Genomic DNA, 15,218 nt, shown 5'->3' with positions numbered 1-15,218 from the left:
CTCCGTCGACCCATGGCCCAGGTCGAGGTGAAGATCGCTCTCTGGTTGAAGGGGCATGGCAAATCTCTCTTAAGTACGCCGTACCTGCGCGGAAAGATCGCTGCGGTAAGATGCGGGAATTCCACATTCCAAATTTGAATTGTTTACTTGATATTTGTATGGCATGGATTCCTCCAGCATTATTTTTTACATCGTCGAGCGGAAAGGACACACAACCCACCGTCGCGACGGCGAAAACATTCGACGAGCGCGGCCGCCACCTCATGCGCCACACATAAGCGATCTTCCAGATCATGCAAACGTCGTCGACCAGTGTGCCGAGCCCAGCGACAGCAACGGCTGCTGCAGCGTTGTCGACGCTGAATGTTCCAAATGCCAAAGCAATCGGGCTCTTCAACAAAATATCGGGCGGGCGCAAGCCTGGCACGTCTACTCTTGGGGTGCCTATCAACACTCCGACGGTAGACAGCAGTGATTATGACGTACCAGCGATCGAGACAGAATTCTCACATGGTCTTGCATCCTGTAGGTCACACAGGGAGGGAGTGGCATTGCCGTGGTCCGACCCAACGAGCGCACTACTACTGCCTTGGCCGACAACCACTTTCCAGACTTTTTCCAATCCGTGAAACGTACACACGTCCACCTAGTGATGTGAGTTGAGCACATTTCGTTGCGGTAGACACAAAGCCACAAAAGAAAAAGCACGCATCGCACACGACGACGACACGTGGTCCCAACACCGTCAGGTGGACCGGCAACAATGATGCGCAGCCGCAGCAACCGCCGACGGGGCCGCCCAATACGAGTCGGCACCAACCAACTGCAGCATCCATTGGTAGCACTACACGGCGGCAAACCACGATCGTGGACAAGTCCAAGGTTGCCTTGAAGCTCGACACGGTATGCTGCCCCTCTGAGTGCGATCTCGCACTGCATATCCAAGTGCCTTGCAGCCCATGCAGTGTGCACCTTTGCGGTTTGTGCATTTCCAACTCAACTTTTCCATGGTAGTGGAAAGATGTCAAGAACTCATCGAGTGCGGACCAAGCCAAGTTGATTCAACAAGGCGGCCGGTCCATGGCCGTCCCGGAGCGACCATCGACAGCAGGAGGCACCCAGCAGGTTTGGCACTCTTCCAAAGGCTTGTCGTGCTGGGGCGCGTTTTGCTGTTGCGCCGAGTGCTGACACGAGCTCAAGCTCATGCATTGACGTGTTTCGTAGACTATGTCGTCTGGTCCAGCACCCAACAACTCGGCCAGCTCTTCCGACCCGAAACCCACAACCATCAAAGGCTATGTCCGGTATGACGGCATCCTTTCGCTTCTACAAGAACAGCCAGTTTCTTCACCGTTGCTTCGCGGCATCGTAGCGCCACCCATGACCGCGTCACGGTCCACGCAGAACTCAGCGCCAACCCCAACGTACAACTGGCTCTGCCATGCTGGCCCAACTCTGCACTTTCTGTGTGATAGGATGCAAAGCGACTCCACCCATCGTCGTCGACTCCACACCCGGCCAAACAGCAGCACTCGTTCAGTCTTCACGACTCCCGCGCACCACCCGCTGACACTTCGAACACCGCTTCCAAACCCGAGCCCGCCATGTCGATTGTGCACACGGTGGATCCCGCGACGAAAGCAACAAATCGACGGGCGTCCGTAGACAAGGACGTCGATACCTCCGACGTATGCTGCTTCATCGTGGTCGGTCGTTGACGTCTTGTGGTGTCAGGTATGTTTTGGCGAAACCCCAGACATCCCTGGCGTCCCGGTCGTGTACCGCAACGAGCGTGCGAAAGCGGCCAACCCAGAGCGCTTGAACCTGGACCGGCGGGCGCTCAAGGTACAGTCCCACGCCGATGTCTGCGGCATGGACGGATCGAAGCTGATGGTGACGGGAATTTTCCATCAAGGTCGTGCCATTGCTGGAAGGCGAGCACATCCTGCGGCTGCTCAACCTGCAAAACAACTCGATCACAGCCATCGACAACCTGCACGGGCTCCCGAATCTGATCTTTCTCGACTTGTACAACAACAAAATCGAGGTACGACACACACACACCTGTGTTTACCTGCCTCCATCCTCCATCGCATATTGACCCTCTGCTTCATGGCGCAATTCCAGAAAATCGACAATCTCCACGTCGTGCCCAACCTGCGCGTGCTCATGCTGGGCAAAAACAAGCTCAAGACGATCGAAAACTTAGCGTGTTTGGCAAAACTGGACGTTCTCGATCTGCATAGGTACCAACTTTGGTACGCTGAGTGACCGGCCGCTGACGTGGTGACGTTTTAGCAACGAAATCGACAAAATCGAGTGCCTCGACCAGCTCAACGAACTCCGCGTGCTCAATCTCGCCGGCAATCGCATCACCGTGTTGGAAAATATCAGCTCGCTCACGCTACTGACTGAACTCAACCTCCGCCGCAACTTCATCGATGTCATATCGCCGACTTCGCTCGGCCGCCTCCCCACGCTGCAGCGCCTCTTTCTCTCCAACAACAAACTTCCGTCGAAAGACAGCTTGCAGCCGTTGTTTCAGGTACGACATGGCTTCGGTCGCTCCCGTCTGTTCAAAATTACGTTGTCAACATGACGTGGGGTCACGGTGAGTTTGGTTGCGATAGCTCGTGGCCCTCACGGAGCTCCGTCTCGATGGCAACAAATTTAACGAAGTCGAGAGCCCCGACTACCGCCCTCTCATGATCCAGAATTTTGTGTCGCTGCGCAACTTGGACTTGAAGGCCGTCACCGAAGACGAGCGGCGCGAAGCATTTAGCCTGAGTCAAAAGGCCAACGAGAAGCGGCGAGAACAACAACGGGAAGAGAACCAAGTACGTCGTGCTGCCTACCCTATCGACGAACCATCCGTGCAGCCCCATCTCGCCCACTCACTGACTGGCCGTAGGAAGCACAACGTGTGCGAGCTATCACTGCCGTCCGCAAAAAGTGGGAGGAAAAATTCGACATGGACGTCGTGGCTGTGGCGCCCGAGTTTGACGACCCGTGGGCCAACCACCCTGCCGACAAACACGTAAACATGAAGCGCCTCTTGGCTGCCACTGCCGCCATGAACGTGGGTCAGATCCAAATTGGGTTTTCCGAGGTCGAAGTGTCGGACGAGTCGCGGACGTTGTTCGTGTACGGAGACGCACTGGAGGCGCTCGAGAGCACCAAGATTCACAACATCGTGACCGCTATCGTCTTCAAGTACATTCCGTTCGACGCGATTGCCCAGGCCGTGACATCGTCGCCCCAAACGTCAACGTCGAACTTGAACAACAGTGGCGTCGGCGCTGGTGGCGGCTTGTACCTCCAGAGCTTCACCGCGCTGAAACACGTCCACTTTGCATACAACCAATTGACATCGCTCGACCAGCTGCACTGGTTGGCAGGTCTGGGTTCGCGAGCGGAAGAGGTACGCGCGTCCAGCACGCATGAATCGAGAACCTCGTGGCTGTTGTAACATTCGGATGTTGATTGACCTGGATACACAGGTGACTATCTCGCACAACCCGGTGTGCCACATGCGCCTCTTGCGGCCATTCGTGAGCCACGTGCTGAAGAACGTCCAAGTGTTGAACGGCCAGCCCCTGTCGCTCGAAAACCAGCTCATGGGCGAGCACTTCTTTGATGCGGGCTTGGCGACGTCGGCATTCACGACAGCGACGTCGCGGAAAGGGCCGCCACCCCCTCTCGCTCCACAACCGCAGGCACAAATGGCCCGTCAAGGCAGCATCGCCGACCGGACGACGAATGCACTGATTAACAGGTACTTGACGGAAGCGACTCGCGTCGACGCGCAGCTCAAGGTAAGCTCGCCATGACGTGGTGGTGAATGACTGGAGTGCTGCCACTGACGCATGGATGCGCGTGTGTGTGTGTGCAGTACATGAACGACAAGTGGCACGCGATGGTGTACGACATTATCAAGGAGACGCTCGAGGAAGTCGACGACATGGACAAGTACATGTCGAAGTGCCTCGATCGGTTGTGACTGTCCCTTCAAGACGTCGGGCTGAGGATGGGGTATCGTAATATATAGACAACTCGAGACCAAGTTACTCCGTTTCCATGATGGTTTCTTCGCCTTCGTCCTTGTCGCTCTCGTCGTCGCCATTCTGTTCCTTGCGCGCTTTGATGCGGCGCAAGACCTTGGACGACAGCTTCTTCACGCCCGTCTTGGCTTGCGTCGCTTTCTGCAACACTCACACACCCATTACGTTTTGGCGAGCTTGGACCGACTGGACGTACCCGGTTCTCGCGCTTCTTGGCGAGCTTCTCCTTCGCCTCCTTCGCTCGACGAATCTACAGACAGGACGACGATCAGCACATCGCAAACACGGACATGAAGACACGCATCGACATTCTTGCCTCCAGTTCGTGCTGTGACTTGACCACCGAGCGCTTCATCTTGCGGGACATGGTGTCGGCGGGATCGTGTTTTCTTGGCGGACTGAACACCAATGTTATTCTCGGTAACTGTGGACCTCCGGATAAATATCCGTATAATCCTGCTGCCAATCACTTTGGTCAACAAACATGCTGGTGCGCCGCCTGGCCCAACCCGTGCTGCTGAGGCAGCTGCACAGAGGGACGACTGCCACGGGAGTCCGTAACCACGCCCGCTACTTCTCCATTGAAGCGACCGACAAGCCGGAGTATGCAAAGGAACTTATCTACGAAGCTCCCCTCGCCAGACCTGTGCGCATGATGAAGGCGGTCTCGATCACGTCGTGCACGTTGACGTCGATTGGAATGCCCATCACGTGCATGTATGGCTCCGTGACGTCGTCTCTAGTGGCGCAGTGGGCCATGTGCGGCACCGTCATGGTATGGTCGACACCCCCGGCCCATCTTGTTGCTGAACGCGATGCTAGATATTTGGGATGGGGACCACCGCCCTGTTTCACGTCCTCTTCAAGCCGTACGTCCTGCGCTTGTGGATCAACCGTAACTCGGAAACTGTGACTGTCGAAACGCTCAACTTGCTCGCGGCCAAGACCACGACGGACTTTCAGCTTGCCGACGCGACCTTTCCCGACAAGTCGATGCACCCCATGATCAACTTCAAAGCCAAAGACAAGCACTACTTTGTTCATCCCGAAGCGTTTGGCGAAGACGATCGTTCTGTCGTCGAGCGATTGCTCGGTCGTCCGTTCGACGAACTCGTGCCCAAGGCGGACGAAGCCAAGGACGTTGAGTAAATGAAGGATTAGCAGCCCAATCCATTGCAGCCACATGGCAACGAAACAAGCACTGGAATTGCCCTCCATTCCCTTGACTACTCATGTGGCAAACTAGCCAGCTGAAGGGACTCCATTTGCACTTGCCAGTCCATGGATGCATGTCATGCAAATCGATCGCTGTCGCACAATGGAATCGGGTGTCGACGTTAGACAGCACAGGTCGATGCGTCGACCAACGCCCCGCGCATGCAGCATTCTACGGCCTCTCGACGTCTTCGACGTGGTCGTACGTGTCCAACACAGACCTAGAGACAGGTTTGTCCGCCGCCGACGGCTTGAATCCCTAAACCAGTCCACCCACGTTAACGAGTGCAGCGTTGCCACAGGAAGGATGCACCCCATCGTCGTCGGACGTTTTCGACGTGCCCACGTCTTCTTCGACATCACTAGTGTTTGCCATTGAGAACGACATGGCAAACACGCATTTTCCCAACACACCTGGCAATCGCATCTTCTTCAAAATCTTCCTCGAAATCGCTCCCGTAATGACTACCGTCGTCGTCGCTCTTCGCTTCCAATTCGTGCTGCAGCGACGCTTTGAGTTTGGACAACGTGCCCGTATCGTCTTCGGCTTCCATCGCTTTCAACGACGCGTCCAGCGCCCGCAACCGCGCCGCCTGAAATGCAGAGTTTAACATGGGGCCACAACGAGATTCCGTACATCGTCGTCCTCATCTTGGTCGTCGTCATCGCCACCGTCGGTCGGGGTTGGGGTCGTGACAGATGCCGCGGGCTTGGAACCAGGCATGGGTGGCAGCGCGCCCAGTAGCGATGGTTTACCAAGTGGAGGCAAGTCGTTTGCCTTGGACGGCTCGGGGACAAGTTTTGCTGATGGTTTGTCCGTTGCTGGCGCCTAGCAGCCATGATGAGATGAATTCCCACACAATTCATAGCCCGACGACTTCCTGACGAGCAGCTGGTTTATCCGGCGATGCATTGTCGACGGAGGAGGTTGCTTCTTGAACGGATGAGGCAATGGACTCTTCGTCGTCTTCTCCGTCATCGTCGTTGGCGTGCGGCTCGACAGAAGTGTTTGGTTTTGTTGTACTAAATGATGTCGTTGGGACGCTGCATTCTGTTGTGGCAAACCCCAGTATGTTTGGAGTTTTCAACGGCTTCAAATCCAACGAAGGTGCTCGAACAGTCTTGGCATTCTGCGAAGAATCGCCGCTTCGTGCGTCTTCGGAGGATTTCTTGGGAATTTGCAATGATTCGGAATCGATCGATGACGGTGTATTCGCTTTGTCGTCGCGTGCCCCATTCGACTGATTATGGATCAAGTCGACTAAAAGGGCTGTTGTCGATGTGCCAAGCGAAGACCAGTGAAGCGATGTGGCCACGTCCCGCCGAGTACACGACAGGTCGGCCTACGTAACGTTTGTCATTAACACTCTGTCATTGTCGACACGCATGGCACTGCCTTACCTCGGTCAACGATGCTTCCGCTGTGAGAACGGATAAAGTATGGTGTAAATTGAATTGCCGAAGGAATTCCACCACTACTCGCAATGCAAGCGACGATTCTTTCGACGCGAAGAGGTCGCGCTTCACCTTTGTAGGCTCGGGTGCCACTTCATGCATTGCATTGTACACGGCAGCGCGCAACTGAGCCTATTCAAGCATGTCACGATCGTTGGCTTGAACACACGAAACCAACCTTGATTTGGCTCAGCACCCCTTGCATCTCCAGAGTCTCAGTCACCAAGCGCTTGATCTCGGCGTCGTCGGCCATCGTGGTTGGCCTTCGAAGAAAACGCTTCAGGATCTCGCTTCAGCCAATCAGAGGCGACGGTTGTGTTGAAAGATCGGGTCGGAAACGGTTGTGCGTATCCGGATACAGGACGGAGTTTCACATACACGAACATTGGAAATTGCCCCTTCACCAGAGGAGTTTATGGTAGCTAAACGAAGAGGCCATGGGTTATGTGTGCCGCGTTCCAGTTTGTGCAAAGGCTATTGCAATGATGTTGCCACACTTGGACGCAAACAATACGTTGCAACAGATACGAACCGAAGTGCTCGTGCATCGTGTGTACGCTTCGTTTGGCCCTGGATATTTAAATGGATGGCATCCGGATACCGAATGGAGGAGATACGATGAAAGATTTTCAATTCGACCAACTCGCCGCGATGTCGAGCGAAGCGCCGGATGACGACAAGCTGGATGGCGAAGAGAAAGGAAACACGGCGTCGATGAGTGCTCAAGTTCCGACAGGCGGGCGAAATAACGTCGTGGTGAAGGTTGGCATGGTCGGAGACGCACAAGTGGGCAAGACAAGTCTCATGGTCAAGTATGTCGAAGGCAAGTTCGACGAGGATTACATTCACACGCTGGGGGTGAACTTCATGGAGAAAACAATCACGCTGCGTAACACCGAGATCACTTTCAGCATCTGGGACTTGGGTGGGCACCGGGAATTCATCAGCATGCTGCCGCTGGTGTGCAACGACGCCGTTGCAGTCCTCTTCATGTTTGACTTGTCACGCAAAGCCACATTAACCAGCGTCAAAGAATGGTATCGACAAGTGCGAGCGATCAACAAGGTTCGTTCGATCCGTTGTTCCTTCGAGAGTTCCTCATTCGATGACTCACTCAGAACGCGTGCCCGTTCCTGGTCGGCACCAAATACGATCATATTGCCACGAGCTCCCCAGAAGAGCAGGACGACGTCACAAAGCAGGTATATCGTCGTCGTTGCACCGTCATGTCCAGCTTCATGGGTCTTTTTGCAGGCGCGAAAGTTTGCCAAGGCCATGAAGGCTCCGCTAATTTTCACGTCAGCATCCCATGCTGTGAATGTCCAGAAGGTCTTCAAGATTGTCCTGAGCAAAGTGTTTGACCTGAAATGCACCATTCCACTCATTCAAAACGTCGGGGACCCCATTCTCGAGTATTAGGAGCCTTGAGGAGTCGGTGATAAGGCGTAGCGGCCAATTTAGATTGAATTCAGACCTCTCGATGCCGTGCGAACCTGCTGGAGTCATCCTCCATTGTCAACGTCTTGGACAATCAAGCTCGTACGATGGTCGGCCTTCGCTCCTTCTCGTTACTCCATCCACAACATTCACAAGGGTGTTCGTGTCGCGTATTCTTGCGCTACAAGCAAGTAAAAATTCGAATGGAATGGATGCTGTGGCCTGGACACAACCATGCGCATTCCAATGTGGTTTCCAACGGCACGCCGTTCTACGCTGGTTTGCTTGGCGCGCTCCAACCACTGGCGCGAAAGCCCCTAGCCACGAGAAGGAGAAACGTTGGCACTCTGCTGTGGACCGCGCGGAAGCCTACTTCGAGAAGGATCTCGTTTACTGGCTTCCAACGCACCTAGTCCATGAGCACAAGTACCCTCCTCCCTGGCTCGAGCAGCTGCAGCACTGCCCTCCTTTTCAAGGTCTCGTCTGGCAGAGACCAACGCGATCGCGATGCCAGCATGGTCCTGTCGGACTTCATCAGTTAGTTTATCCGGAAAGAATTACTCCATACAAAGCACAAGTTTGCCACAACAGTAGTCTTGATCGCTTTCGGTCCAGCCGCGTACTCGTGCCACCGACGGATGATGGCGTCCAAGTTGCACACTGAGCTGGCCAAGCTCGAAGCCATGGGGCGGCAGCTGGAGCATTGCAACGCGAACGCGCGTCAAGCGACAGACTCCCTTCTCGCGCAGCTAGCCACCGTCCAAGCGAACGCGAACGAGGCAGAAAAGGCCCTGTTTGGCTTTGTCGCGTGGGTGGCGGCAACCTTCAAGACGAAGAACGTTCGAGGTCTGTACCATCTCGTCCGCGCGTACATAATGGAGGACGGGAGGCAACTTGTCGAGGAATTCTTGGACACCTCCGTGAACGTGACGATCTTTTCCATGTCAAAGCACCAGCCTCAGTCACCAGAATACGTTCCGAACGACACAAGCCTCGCAGCACCTGTGCCGCTTCCTATGCTGAATTCTCCCCGACCAGGACAGGTTCCTCCAACGATGCCGACGGAACCTCCGCCATCGACTGCCCCAGCTCCTTTACAGGTCGCCGAGCAAAGCGCAGTCCCTCCGCAACATGCGACACCTACCGCTCCAGTGGCATCGCCGCCGTCCCCTCCTTCAGCGCCACAGACACTCGAAACGTCCTTGACTACTCAATCCACGGCGCAACTGCTACCAGCATCCACAAACGCCATCCAGTCGCCGCCTGCCACGCACACGTTAGAATTGCTGGACATGCCACGTCCGTCCAAAAAAGCAAAACTGACCAAACGATCGGCAAAGAAGCCCGTGACGCCGCGCAATTTTCCCACCACACGACACCATTCCGCGTACGTGGACATCATCGCTCTCGACGATGACGACGACGAAAACGACATCGACGACGATAAGGACGAGGACTACGTGGAATCCCGCAGGAATTCGGGCAAGACGACGAGCGCGGCGACTGACTCGGCGACGGATGCTGTAGCGCCATCGTCGCCTTCGTCTTCCCCGAGCACTACTCGGACACGCTTGCACCAACTCCCCCCAACGCCAAAATCCGCCACGAAACGTAGCCACCCCAAAAAAAGTCGCACCGCCGCGGCGACGCACTTGCTAGCGCCCCGTGGAATGTCTACTTCAAAGCAAAACACACTAAAGTCCACCGAGCAATCTCGCACGGATGTCAAGGAACCCGACGTCGAACCAGTCGCTGCAAGTGCTCCATTCAAGACCGTCCCGATTCAAAAACTTTTGCATGATTCGATGGACGTCGACGACGCGGCAAGCGCTGACGTGTCCACCGCCGTTGAGGTCGCGTACGCGGCGGTGCTGGAAGCCAAGCCATGGGAGACCTGGACCAAGCATGTGCGCTCGTTCCTCCTGGACAATACCCCCCAGCGGCGACATTGGAATGCCAAACTCGCCCACTTTTTTGAAAAGCACGCGTTTACTTTGTGGCACCGGTTCTTTTACACGACCGCGTTGCCATCGAAGTGGCCACAACGACACCGCGTCGACAAGACAGCAACGCAGGACGAATTGTTTTTGCTCGCGTACCAATTGCACAAAGTTGAAGGGGACGACGTGTTCAAATTTCTCCTGCGCGCGCCGCACCCAGCATGGCCAACGTGGCTCAGCCAGCCCGTGGAGCTGCGCCACCTGAAGGACGAAGACGCCATGGCGTATTTGCAGTCGCAGGCGAGTCGACGATGGCCGCAAGCGTCGCAAGTCCATGACGGAGACGGAGCCCCGCACAAGGACGTGTTCGACCCGCTCGCGATCTTGGCGTGCATGCCAAGCGATGCCTTTCTCCACAAGCACAAGATTCCCCCCACGTGGGCGGCGGACCTGGCCGACCGACTACGAGCGGACAGCGCGTACAACGTCGACACGTGCGAGTATGTGTGTGTGACCATGTTTGGCGAAGACGAGCCGGTCCACCTGCCAAACAAAGTCGCGTCGACGCACGTGTGGGACTGGGACGAAAACGCGGTTGTCCCGCGGTCTGATGTGGTCTAGTCGATTCCGTGTGTTGCGCAGGTTGCATGTTGGTCGGGCCAAGATGCGCATTCCGCCAAGGTTTGCGAGCGTTCTTTGATATATAACACGATGCACGAACGCGTCGTTTTTGGATGGAATCGATGGTCGAGTCTGGATGCACTCTGGCGGAACCATCCGCCATGTTGGTGCACGGTCGTGAACATGCAGTCCGGTGTGTACTTGCAGTGAAAAGTCTCTCCCGACCTGCTGGATGTCCCATGCACGTTTTGCACGAGCGACGTCGTTTGCTGGTACGAATGTACGCAGCGCCTTGCATGCTCGACAAATCGTGGGCGCGTCCTGGCACACACGTAACACGCCATCGAGCCCTGCGACTCGACCTCAGTCTTCTTCGACAAGTCCCGAACGTGCGCGGGGACGACTACCAACTCGTTCATAGTACAGTCCATCTGCATGCATCTCTCTTATTCTGGCGCTGCAACGACCGGTTGCACGACGTCGGAGGCTGGTTTTCGAAGGATGAGCAACGCGGTGGCGCCGACAGCAACGACAACCGCGATCGTGGGTCCCGCGGGGAGGTACTCCTTGCACACGACCGCGTCCAGCACGAGCATGCTCACAAGCCCCGCGGCAAATGGAACCACGGGGAGGGGCTCCATCGGGTAGAGCTGACATCCTCGTGTGACGCTGATCTGGCCGATGCTGCCCAAGGCGGCCATGACAACTACCTCTGTGACTACGCGCGGCAGCGACACGACGTCGGTGGGCACGACGGCCTGTGCAACATGCAATCAGCGTGATCGCGGTCACGCCATGGCTGGACCCTTACCTCGGGGAAGATGACACTTTTCAGACCAGACACGGTTGAACTCAAGACCAACGTGTGGGTGATCACGGGTAGTGGCGAGATGTCATGAAGCTGCGGCATGACGACCCACATCACGCCCGACAGCATGGCGGCCGTGACACCGCCGACGTAAGCGAGGCCTGGTGGTGGCGCGGACGACGCAGCGTCTGGGAGGAGGCACAAAGGGCCTTGGACGAACAACAGGCCCAGCAAGGGCATCGCTCCGAGAATCCACTCTGTGGCGCGGATCGCGATCTTGTGCGAAGAGTGGCGGTCCAGTTGGAGCAACCTGTAGCCCTGACAAGACAAGTGTGAGCCATGGCGTCGCGGTCGGGCGACAACGTACGGCGAGGCACGTCAGCACCGACGTCGATCCTAACACAACACTAGCATCCGACACAGGCATGGCTGCCACTGCATGAAATGACAAGGTTGTGACGAGGTAGGTCAAGACGCTGTGAAGTTGGACTGTCGATCGAAGCTCATCGAGGAAGATGGTCAAATACGGCATGCCAAAGTGATGTTGGAGCGTCTATCGTAGCCGCTGGTGGTATGCTGGGCCTCGATCGCGTAAACTCGTACCACATTCACCCCAAGGGCGAGGAAGGACCGCCAGAACACGAGCGATTCGACCGAGATCGCGCGGGATGTGTACTTGACGAGCACTGCACGCGCTGAGGTCGAACCGTAACGAAGAGGACGTACCTGCCATGAAGCTCAGGCAGATCGCGCCGATGACTTGCAGGTACAGCCCCACGCGTTGGTGCTTCTTTTGCACGTCGGGGTGCAAGTGAACTGCCGTGCTGGGCACGGGCAAAACCGACGTCGCAGGGCCCGACGAATTTGCGACTTCGTCGACGTCCAGGATAAGCGGATCCATGTCGGTCGTCCCCATCGCCGGCAGCACTTCCGACAGACGCTGCGACAGTACCTGCACGGCCTGCTTCATCCTCACGACGCCGTGGATAGGTACTGCTGTTTCTAAAATTACACTTCCAATGGCAAGCGATGTATCGTACAGACTTGGCCAAGATCGCACAGCCACCGCGCAACGGTCCACGATCGATGTGTTGCTTTAGTGATCGCCCGATCGACCGGCTCACAAGGAGGCGTGGCATGGTGAGGATGGATCGTGCGATGAACATGTCCAGGGCGCCGCCAACTCCCGGACTGCCTTAGCTACCCGAGGCGAGCCTGATGAGCGCTGGGGTTGTAAGAGTCATGTGCGTTGCACGCTTCACGACTGGTCAAAGAGATGGGTGCGAGTGGGCTGCCGATCGAAGACGACGACCGCCTGGACTCGATCTTGCATTGGCTATCATCGGAAAACGTGCTGCTGTGTGCGGAAGCGCTTCAGACAGTCGCGAGCCTTGCCGCCGACGAATCGGTTCGAGTGAAGCTTGCGGCCCGCGGCGCATTGGACATCATCCACCAAGTCCGTTGAGTAGTTGCACTACTTAAAGGACTTGTCGAAACCTACATGGCCATGACTGTGTTGTGGGTTCCATACGAGATGATCTGGTTGTGATGGCAAGTTCGGTCGTTTTGATGCAAGTGGCCACGGTAACGAAACAGAGCGAGCAGATGCTGGACAACCTGCTTTGAAGAGAGCGCCATCGCATCCTTCACACAACGAATTGGTGCACTTGGAAGGACAATCCCTCATGCTGCCGCAACGACATTTGGTTGGAGTCGGCGGCGGGACGGAATTGCCATCGTCCTGGCCGATTCTGCACGCCGAGTGAACATCGGGTCAATCTTTGGTCCACTTCTCGACTTGCCCTGCTCGCCACAGCTTGATTCCTCCGCCGCCGCTCGCTTGGATTGTAACCACCACAACTCAAGAGTTGGTGGACCCCTTAACGCACAGGCTAGTTCCCCAGCATGCCCGGAGTACGTCGTCCACTTCAACATGCGACCTCACACAGTTGAAATGTCCTCTCTGCGTGGCAAGATCTGCGTGACGCGAGCTGCGCGACATTGCAACCCCCCCATCGGCCTTGAACAGACGTCGCTGCAGTGACAGGGAGCTGCGTGGTATGATCGCAACATGAATTGCCGCCAGTCGCGAGCGTTTGCGAACGAAGCGCCAGGCTGGGACCATTATTGTCCTGTCGCCAACGACACGAAAGCACATTCGTGGATGCTATCGCTGGAGTTGCTGGTTGGAATCTCCTTGACCGGACGCTTGTGGTGTGCAGCGACGTTGTTTGCCCAACCGTGCCGAGCGTATTCTGCTGGTCGCACACCAACCACACGGGTGCGCAAGTTTTTATGGCGGATGTGGTCCATAGCCAACGCATCTTGTCCATGCCACCAAGCGTCGTCGTGTCGGCAGTCGACGTCCTCGCACCCCCTTCAGTGTGAATCAAGTCAAATGCCGACAAATACGTGCAGCCATCGGTCCCACAATGCCTTGAAACGCACCTGCTGCTCACGAACACGGTCGAAGCTCGCCTTGGCGGCATCGTCGCACCACTCGACCCCGCATCACGTCCGTGTGCGGAAGTCAGTATTCGTGGGTAGACCGGCCATGGAATATTACCCATACGCGTGGCGCTGCGCGCGCGATATGCGATACCTTACTCGTTACACGGACAACACTGCCAACTACTCAGGGACAACATGTATCGAGGAATACAAAGCGATATAGAGAGTGTGTTGGCTTGGTCCGTGGCCGAGTGTCAAATAGCCCACAGTGGCTGGCTCGAATAACGACCAGAGGACGCCAGATGAGGATAAAGGATGTGGCAAGTCGTTTGCGGTGTGAGAGTTGACTTGGTTTTAGTTGCCATGGCGCAACAACGTCGTCATGGGGGTGGTCGACTCGATTGAAGTCGAAAACGCATTGCTGCGGTGGTGACAGTCCGGCACAACGAGAGCCGTCCCAATCGAGTGCGGCACATACACGACAGATGCGCTCGTGACCGCCATGGGTTCGAGCCGTTCCTCTGTTGGCGACAACTTCCCCGCCGACGTACGCCGGGTTCGCCTATGCTTCCATCGAAGCCTTCCATCAAGCAGAATCTATCGTCCACATGGGCGCGAGACTTGCACGAGTTGCCTCACTGGGTGGATTTTTCACCACAACCACCCGATTCTTCCCACGAACGGACAATGCCATCTGGACGTGCTTGTTCTGCACCACGCGCTCCAAACCGAGGCAAGTTGCGATAGCTATGCCTCGTACGTCGTTTCCCCACGTCATGTTCGCATTGTACATACAATGTACAGCAAGCCCCGTTCACGATGCCGACGTCGAATATCGATGTCCTCTTTGCATGGTTTACCTTTGGAGTCTGACCGTGTGATCTTGAGGCAACCACTCGTAATGCCAACCGACGTTTGGATGACTGGTTGGTGTGTCGATTGCACTCAAGGGCACCGCAATGTTGCGCGACGTTGTTGGCTTCGAAGGGGATGTCGACCTCATGTCCGGGCTACCTCCGGTCGTTAGACGGGATACCGTGGCTGGAGAGAAGGGCAAATCCGTCGCCCCGGGTTCATGCAGTAGTTGGTGTAGAAACGACAGCCCTGCCGCTCAGCCTCGGGCTGCTGGACATGCGGCATGCCATTACGCGAGCATGTCGAGTGCAGTCGATGTCGGTTCTGACTGTCATCGCGTCGCCAGTCTGTTTCGGTTGATTCGTCGAACCTCCT

At 56.2% G+C, this 15,218-nt stretch overlaps 7 protein-coding genes across 9 annotated transcripts; 3 read left to right on the top strand and 4 right to left on the bottom strand.

Moving 5' to 3' along the window:
• Window positions 1-12: 12 nt before the first annotated feature.
• H310_06501 (hypothetical protein) lies at window positions 13-4,078 on the top strand (the record flags this gene model as incomplete). Its single annotated transcript, XM_008871601.1, has 16 exons — window positions 13-105; window positions 291-461; window positions 530-632; window positions 683-903; window positions 1,015-1,125; window positions 1,225-1,304; window positions 1,373-1,424; window positions 1,476-1,688; window positions 1,735-1,845; window positions 1,916-2,047; window positions 2,128-2,246; window positions 2,299-2,545; window positions 2,631-2,837; window positions 2,912-3,421; window positions 3,501-3,815; window positions 3,893-4,078. 16 exons carry the CDS (start codon window positions 13-15, stop codon window positions 3,998-4,000), a joined length of 2,793 nt encoding a protein of 930 aa, XP_008869823.1. The 3' UTR covers window positions 4,001-4,078.
• Window positions 3,908-4,470, bottom strand: H310_06500 (hypothetical protein). The gene is made up of 3 exons (XM_008871600.1): window positions 4,378-4,470; window positions 4,258-4,311; window positions 3,908-4,202 (listed from the first exon to the last, which is right to left on the bottom strand). Exons 1-3 carry the CDS (start codon window positions 4,426-4,428, stop codon window positions 4,065-4,067), a joined length of 243 nt encoding a protein of 80 aa, XP_008869822.1. The 5' UTR covers window positions 4,429-4,470; the 3' UTR covers window positions 3,908-4,064.
• A 60-nt stretch (window positions 4,471-4,530) lies between these two features.
• H310_06499 (hypothetical protein) lies at window positions 4,531-5,385 on the top strand. Its single transcript, XM_008871599.1, has 2 exons — window positions 4,531-4,836; window positions 4,884-5,385. The coding sequence occupies exons 1-2, from the start codon at window positions 4,546-4,548 to the stop codon at window positions 5,208-5,210; spliced, it is 618 nt and encodes a 205-aa protein (XP_008869821.1). The 5' UTR covers window positions 4,531-4,545; the 3' UTR covers window positions 5,211-5,385.
• H310_06498 lies at window positions 4,541-7,010 on the bottom strand. 2 transcript variants are annotated; one of them, XM_008871597.1, is made up of 7 exons: window positions 6,910-7,010; window positions 6,678-6,863; window positions 6,152-6,619; window positions 5,914-6,105; window positions 5,691-5,869; window positions 5,590-5,638; window positions 4,541-5,535 (listed from the first exon to the last, which is right to left on the bottom strand). In XM_008871597.1, the coding sequence occupies exons 1-7, from the start codon at window positions 6,982-6,984 to the stop codon at window positions 5,449-5,451; spliced, it is 1,236 nt and encodes a 411-aa protein (XP_008869819.1). In that variant the 5' UTR covers window positions 6,985-7,010; the 3' UTR covers window positions 4,541-5,448. The 2 variants fall into 2 exon arrangements, with proteins under 2 accessions (XP_008869819.1, XP_008869820.1); XM_008871598.1 differs by having other exon boundaries at window positions 6,155-6,619.
• Window positions 7,011-7,370: 360 nt separating this feature from the next.
• Window positions 7,371-8,241, top strand: H310_06497. 2 transcript variants are annotated; one of them, XM_008871595.1, is made up of 3 exons: window positions 7,371-7,796; window positions 7,850-7,933; window positions 7,986-8,241. In XM_008871595.1, exons 1-3 carry the CDS (start codon window positions 7,383-7,385, stop codon window positions 8,148-8,150), a joined length of 663 nt encoding a protein of 220 aa, XP_008869817.1. In that variant the 5' UTR covers window positions 7,371-7,382; the 3' UTR covers window positions 8,151-8,241. The 2 variants fall into 2 exon arrangements, with proteins under 2 accessions (XP_008869817.1, XP_008869818.1); XM_008871596.1 differs by having other exon boundaries at window positions 7,371-7,933.
• A 525-nt stretch (window positions 8,242-8,766) lies between these two features.
• Window positions 8,767-10,656, bottom strand: H310_06496 (hypothetical protein). The gene has a single exon (XM_008871594.1). The coding sequence runs from the start codon at window positions 10,442-10,444 to the stop codon at window positions 9,863-9,865; it is 582 nt and encodes a 193-aa protein (XP_008869816.1). The 5' UTR covers window positions 10,445-10,656; the 3' UTR covers window positions 8,767-9,862.
• A 497-nt stretch (window positions 10,657-11,153) lies between these two features.
• On the bottom strand, window positions 11,154-12,534 carry H310_06495 (hypothetical protein). Its single transcript, XM_008871593.1, has 5 exons — window positions 12,264-12,534; window positions 12,141-12,223; window positions 11,905-12,090; window positions 11,541-11,855; window positions 11,154-11,487 (listed from the first exon to the last, which is right to left on the bottom strand). Exons 1-5 carry the CDS (start codon window positions 12,505-12,507, stop codon window positions 11,176-11,178), a joined length of 1,140 nt encoding a protein of 379 aa, XP_008869815.1. The 5' UTR covers window positions 12,508-12,534; the 3' UTR covers window positions 11,154-11,175.
• Between the last annotated feature and the right edge of the window lie 2,684 nt (window positions 12,535-15,218).

Source organism: Aphanomyces invadans, assembly GCF_000520115.1.
Source record: "Aphanomyces invadans strain NJM9701 unplaced genomic scaffold supercont1.11, whole genome shotgun sequence".
NCBI lineage: Eukaryota > Oomycota > Saprolegniomycetes > Saprolegniales > Verrucalvaceae > Aphanomyces > Aphanomyces invadans.
This window is presented reverse-complemented; position numbering and strand designations above follow the sequence as displayed.

Excerpts from the sequence above, each read along its gene's own strand:
- H310_06498 (XM_008871597.1), bottom strand. The coding sequence starts at position 6,984 with ATGGCCGACGACGCCGAGATCAAGCGCTTGGTGACTGAGACTCTGGAG. Across the intron at positions 5,870-5,913 it reads ACCAAGATGAGGACGACGAT|GCGGCGCGGTTGCGGGCGCT; the intron begins GTACGGAATCTC and ends TCTGCATTTCAG. Across the intron at positions 5,639-5,690 it reads GAAGAAGATGCGATTGCCAG|TGATGTCGAAGAAGACGTGG; the intron begins GTGTGTTGGGAA and ends GGCAAACACTAG.
- H310_06497 (XM_008871595.1), top strand. The coding sequence starts at position 7,383 with ATGTCGAGCGAAGCGCCGGATGACGACAAGCTGGATGGCGAAGAGAAA. Across the intron at positions 7,797-7,849 it reads AAGTGCGAGCGATCAACAAG|AACGCGTGCCCGTTCCTGGT; the intron begins GTTCGTTCGATC and ends TGACTCACTCAG. Across the intron at positions 7,934-7,985 it reads AGGACGACGTCACAAAGCAG|GCGCGAAAGTTTGCCAAGGC; the intron begins GTATATCGTCGT and ends GTCTTTTTGCAG.
- H310_06495 (XM_008871593.1), bottom strand. The coding sequence starts at position 12,507 with ATGAAGCAGGCCGTGCAGGTACTGTCGCAGCGTCTGTCGGAAGTGCTG. Across the intron at positions 12,091-12,140 it reads TCGCCCTTGGGGTGAATGTG|ACGCTCCAACATCACTTTGG; the intron begins GTACGAGTTTAC and ends CGGCTACGATAG. Across the intron at positions 11,856-11,904 it reads CGGTGCTGACGTGCCTCGCC|GGCTACAGGTTGCTCCAACT; the intron begins GTACGTTGTCGC and ends TTGTCTTGTCAG.
- H310_06496 (XM_008871594.1), bottom strand. The coding sequence starts at position 10,444 with ATGGACTTGCGACGCTTGCGGCCATCGTCGACTCGCCTGCGACTGCAA.
- H310_06499 (XM_008871599.1), top strand. The coding sequence starts at position 4,546 with ATGCTGGTGCGCCGCCTGGCCCAACCCGTGCTGCTGAGGCAGCTGCAC. Across the intron at positions 4,837-4,883 it reads CCATGTGCGGCACCGTCATG|ATATTTGGGATGGGGACCAC; the intron begins GTATGGTCGACA and ends ACGCGATGCTAG.
- H310_06500 (XM_008871600.1), bottom strand. The coding sequence starts at position 4,428 with ATGTCCCGCAAGATGAAGCGCTCGGTGGTCAAGTCACAGCACGAACTG. Across the intron at positions 4,312-4,377 it reads AGTCACAGCACGAACTGGAG|ATTCGTCGAGCGAAGGAGGC; the intron begins GCAAGAATGTCG and ends TCCTGTCTGTAG. Across the intron at positions 4,203-4,257 it reads CCAAGAAGCGCGAGAACCGG|AAAGCGACGCAAGCCAAGAC; the intron begins GTACGTCCAGTC and ends TGAGTGTTGCAG.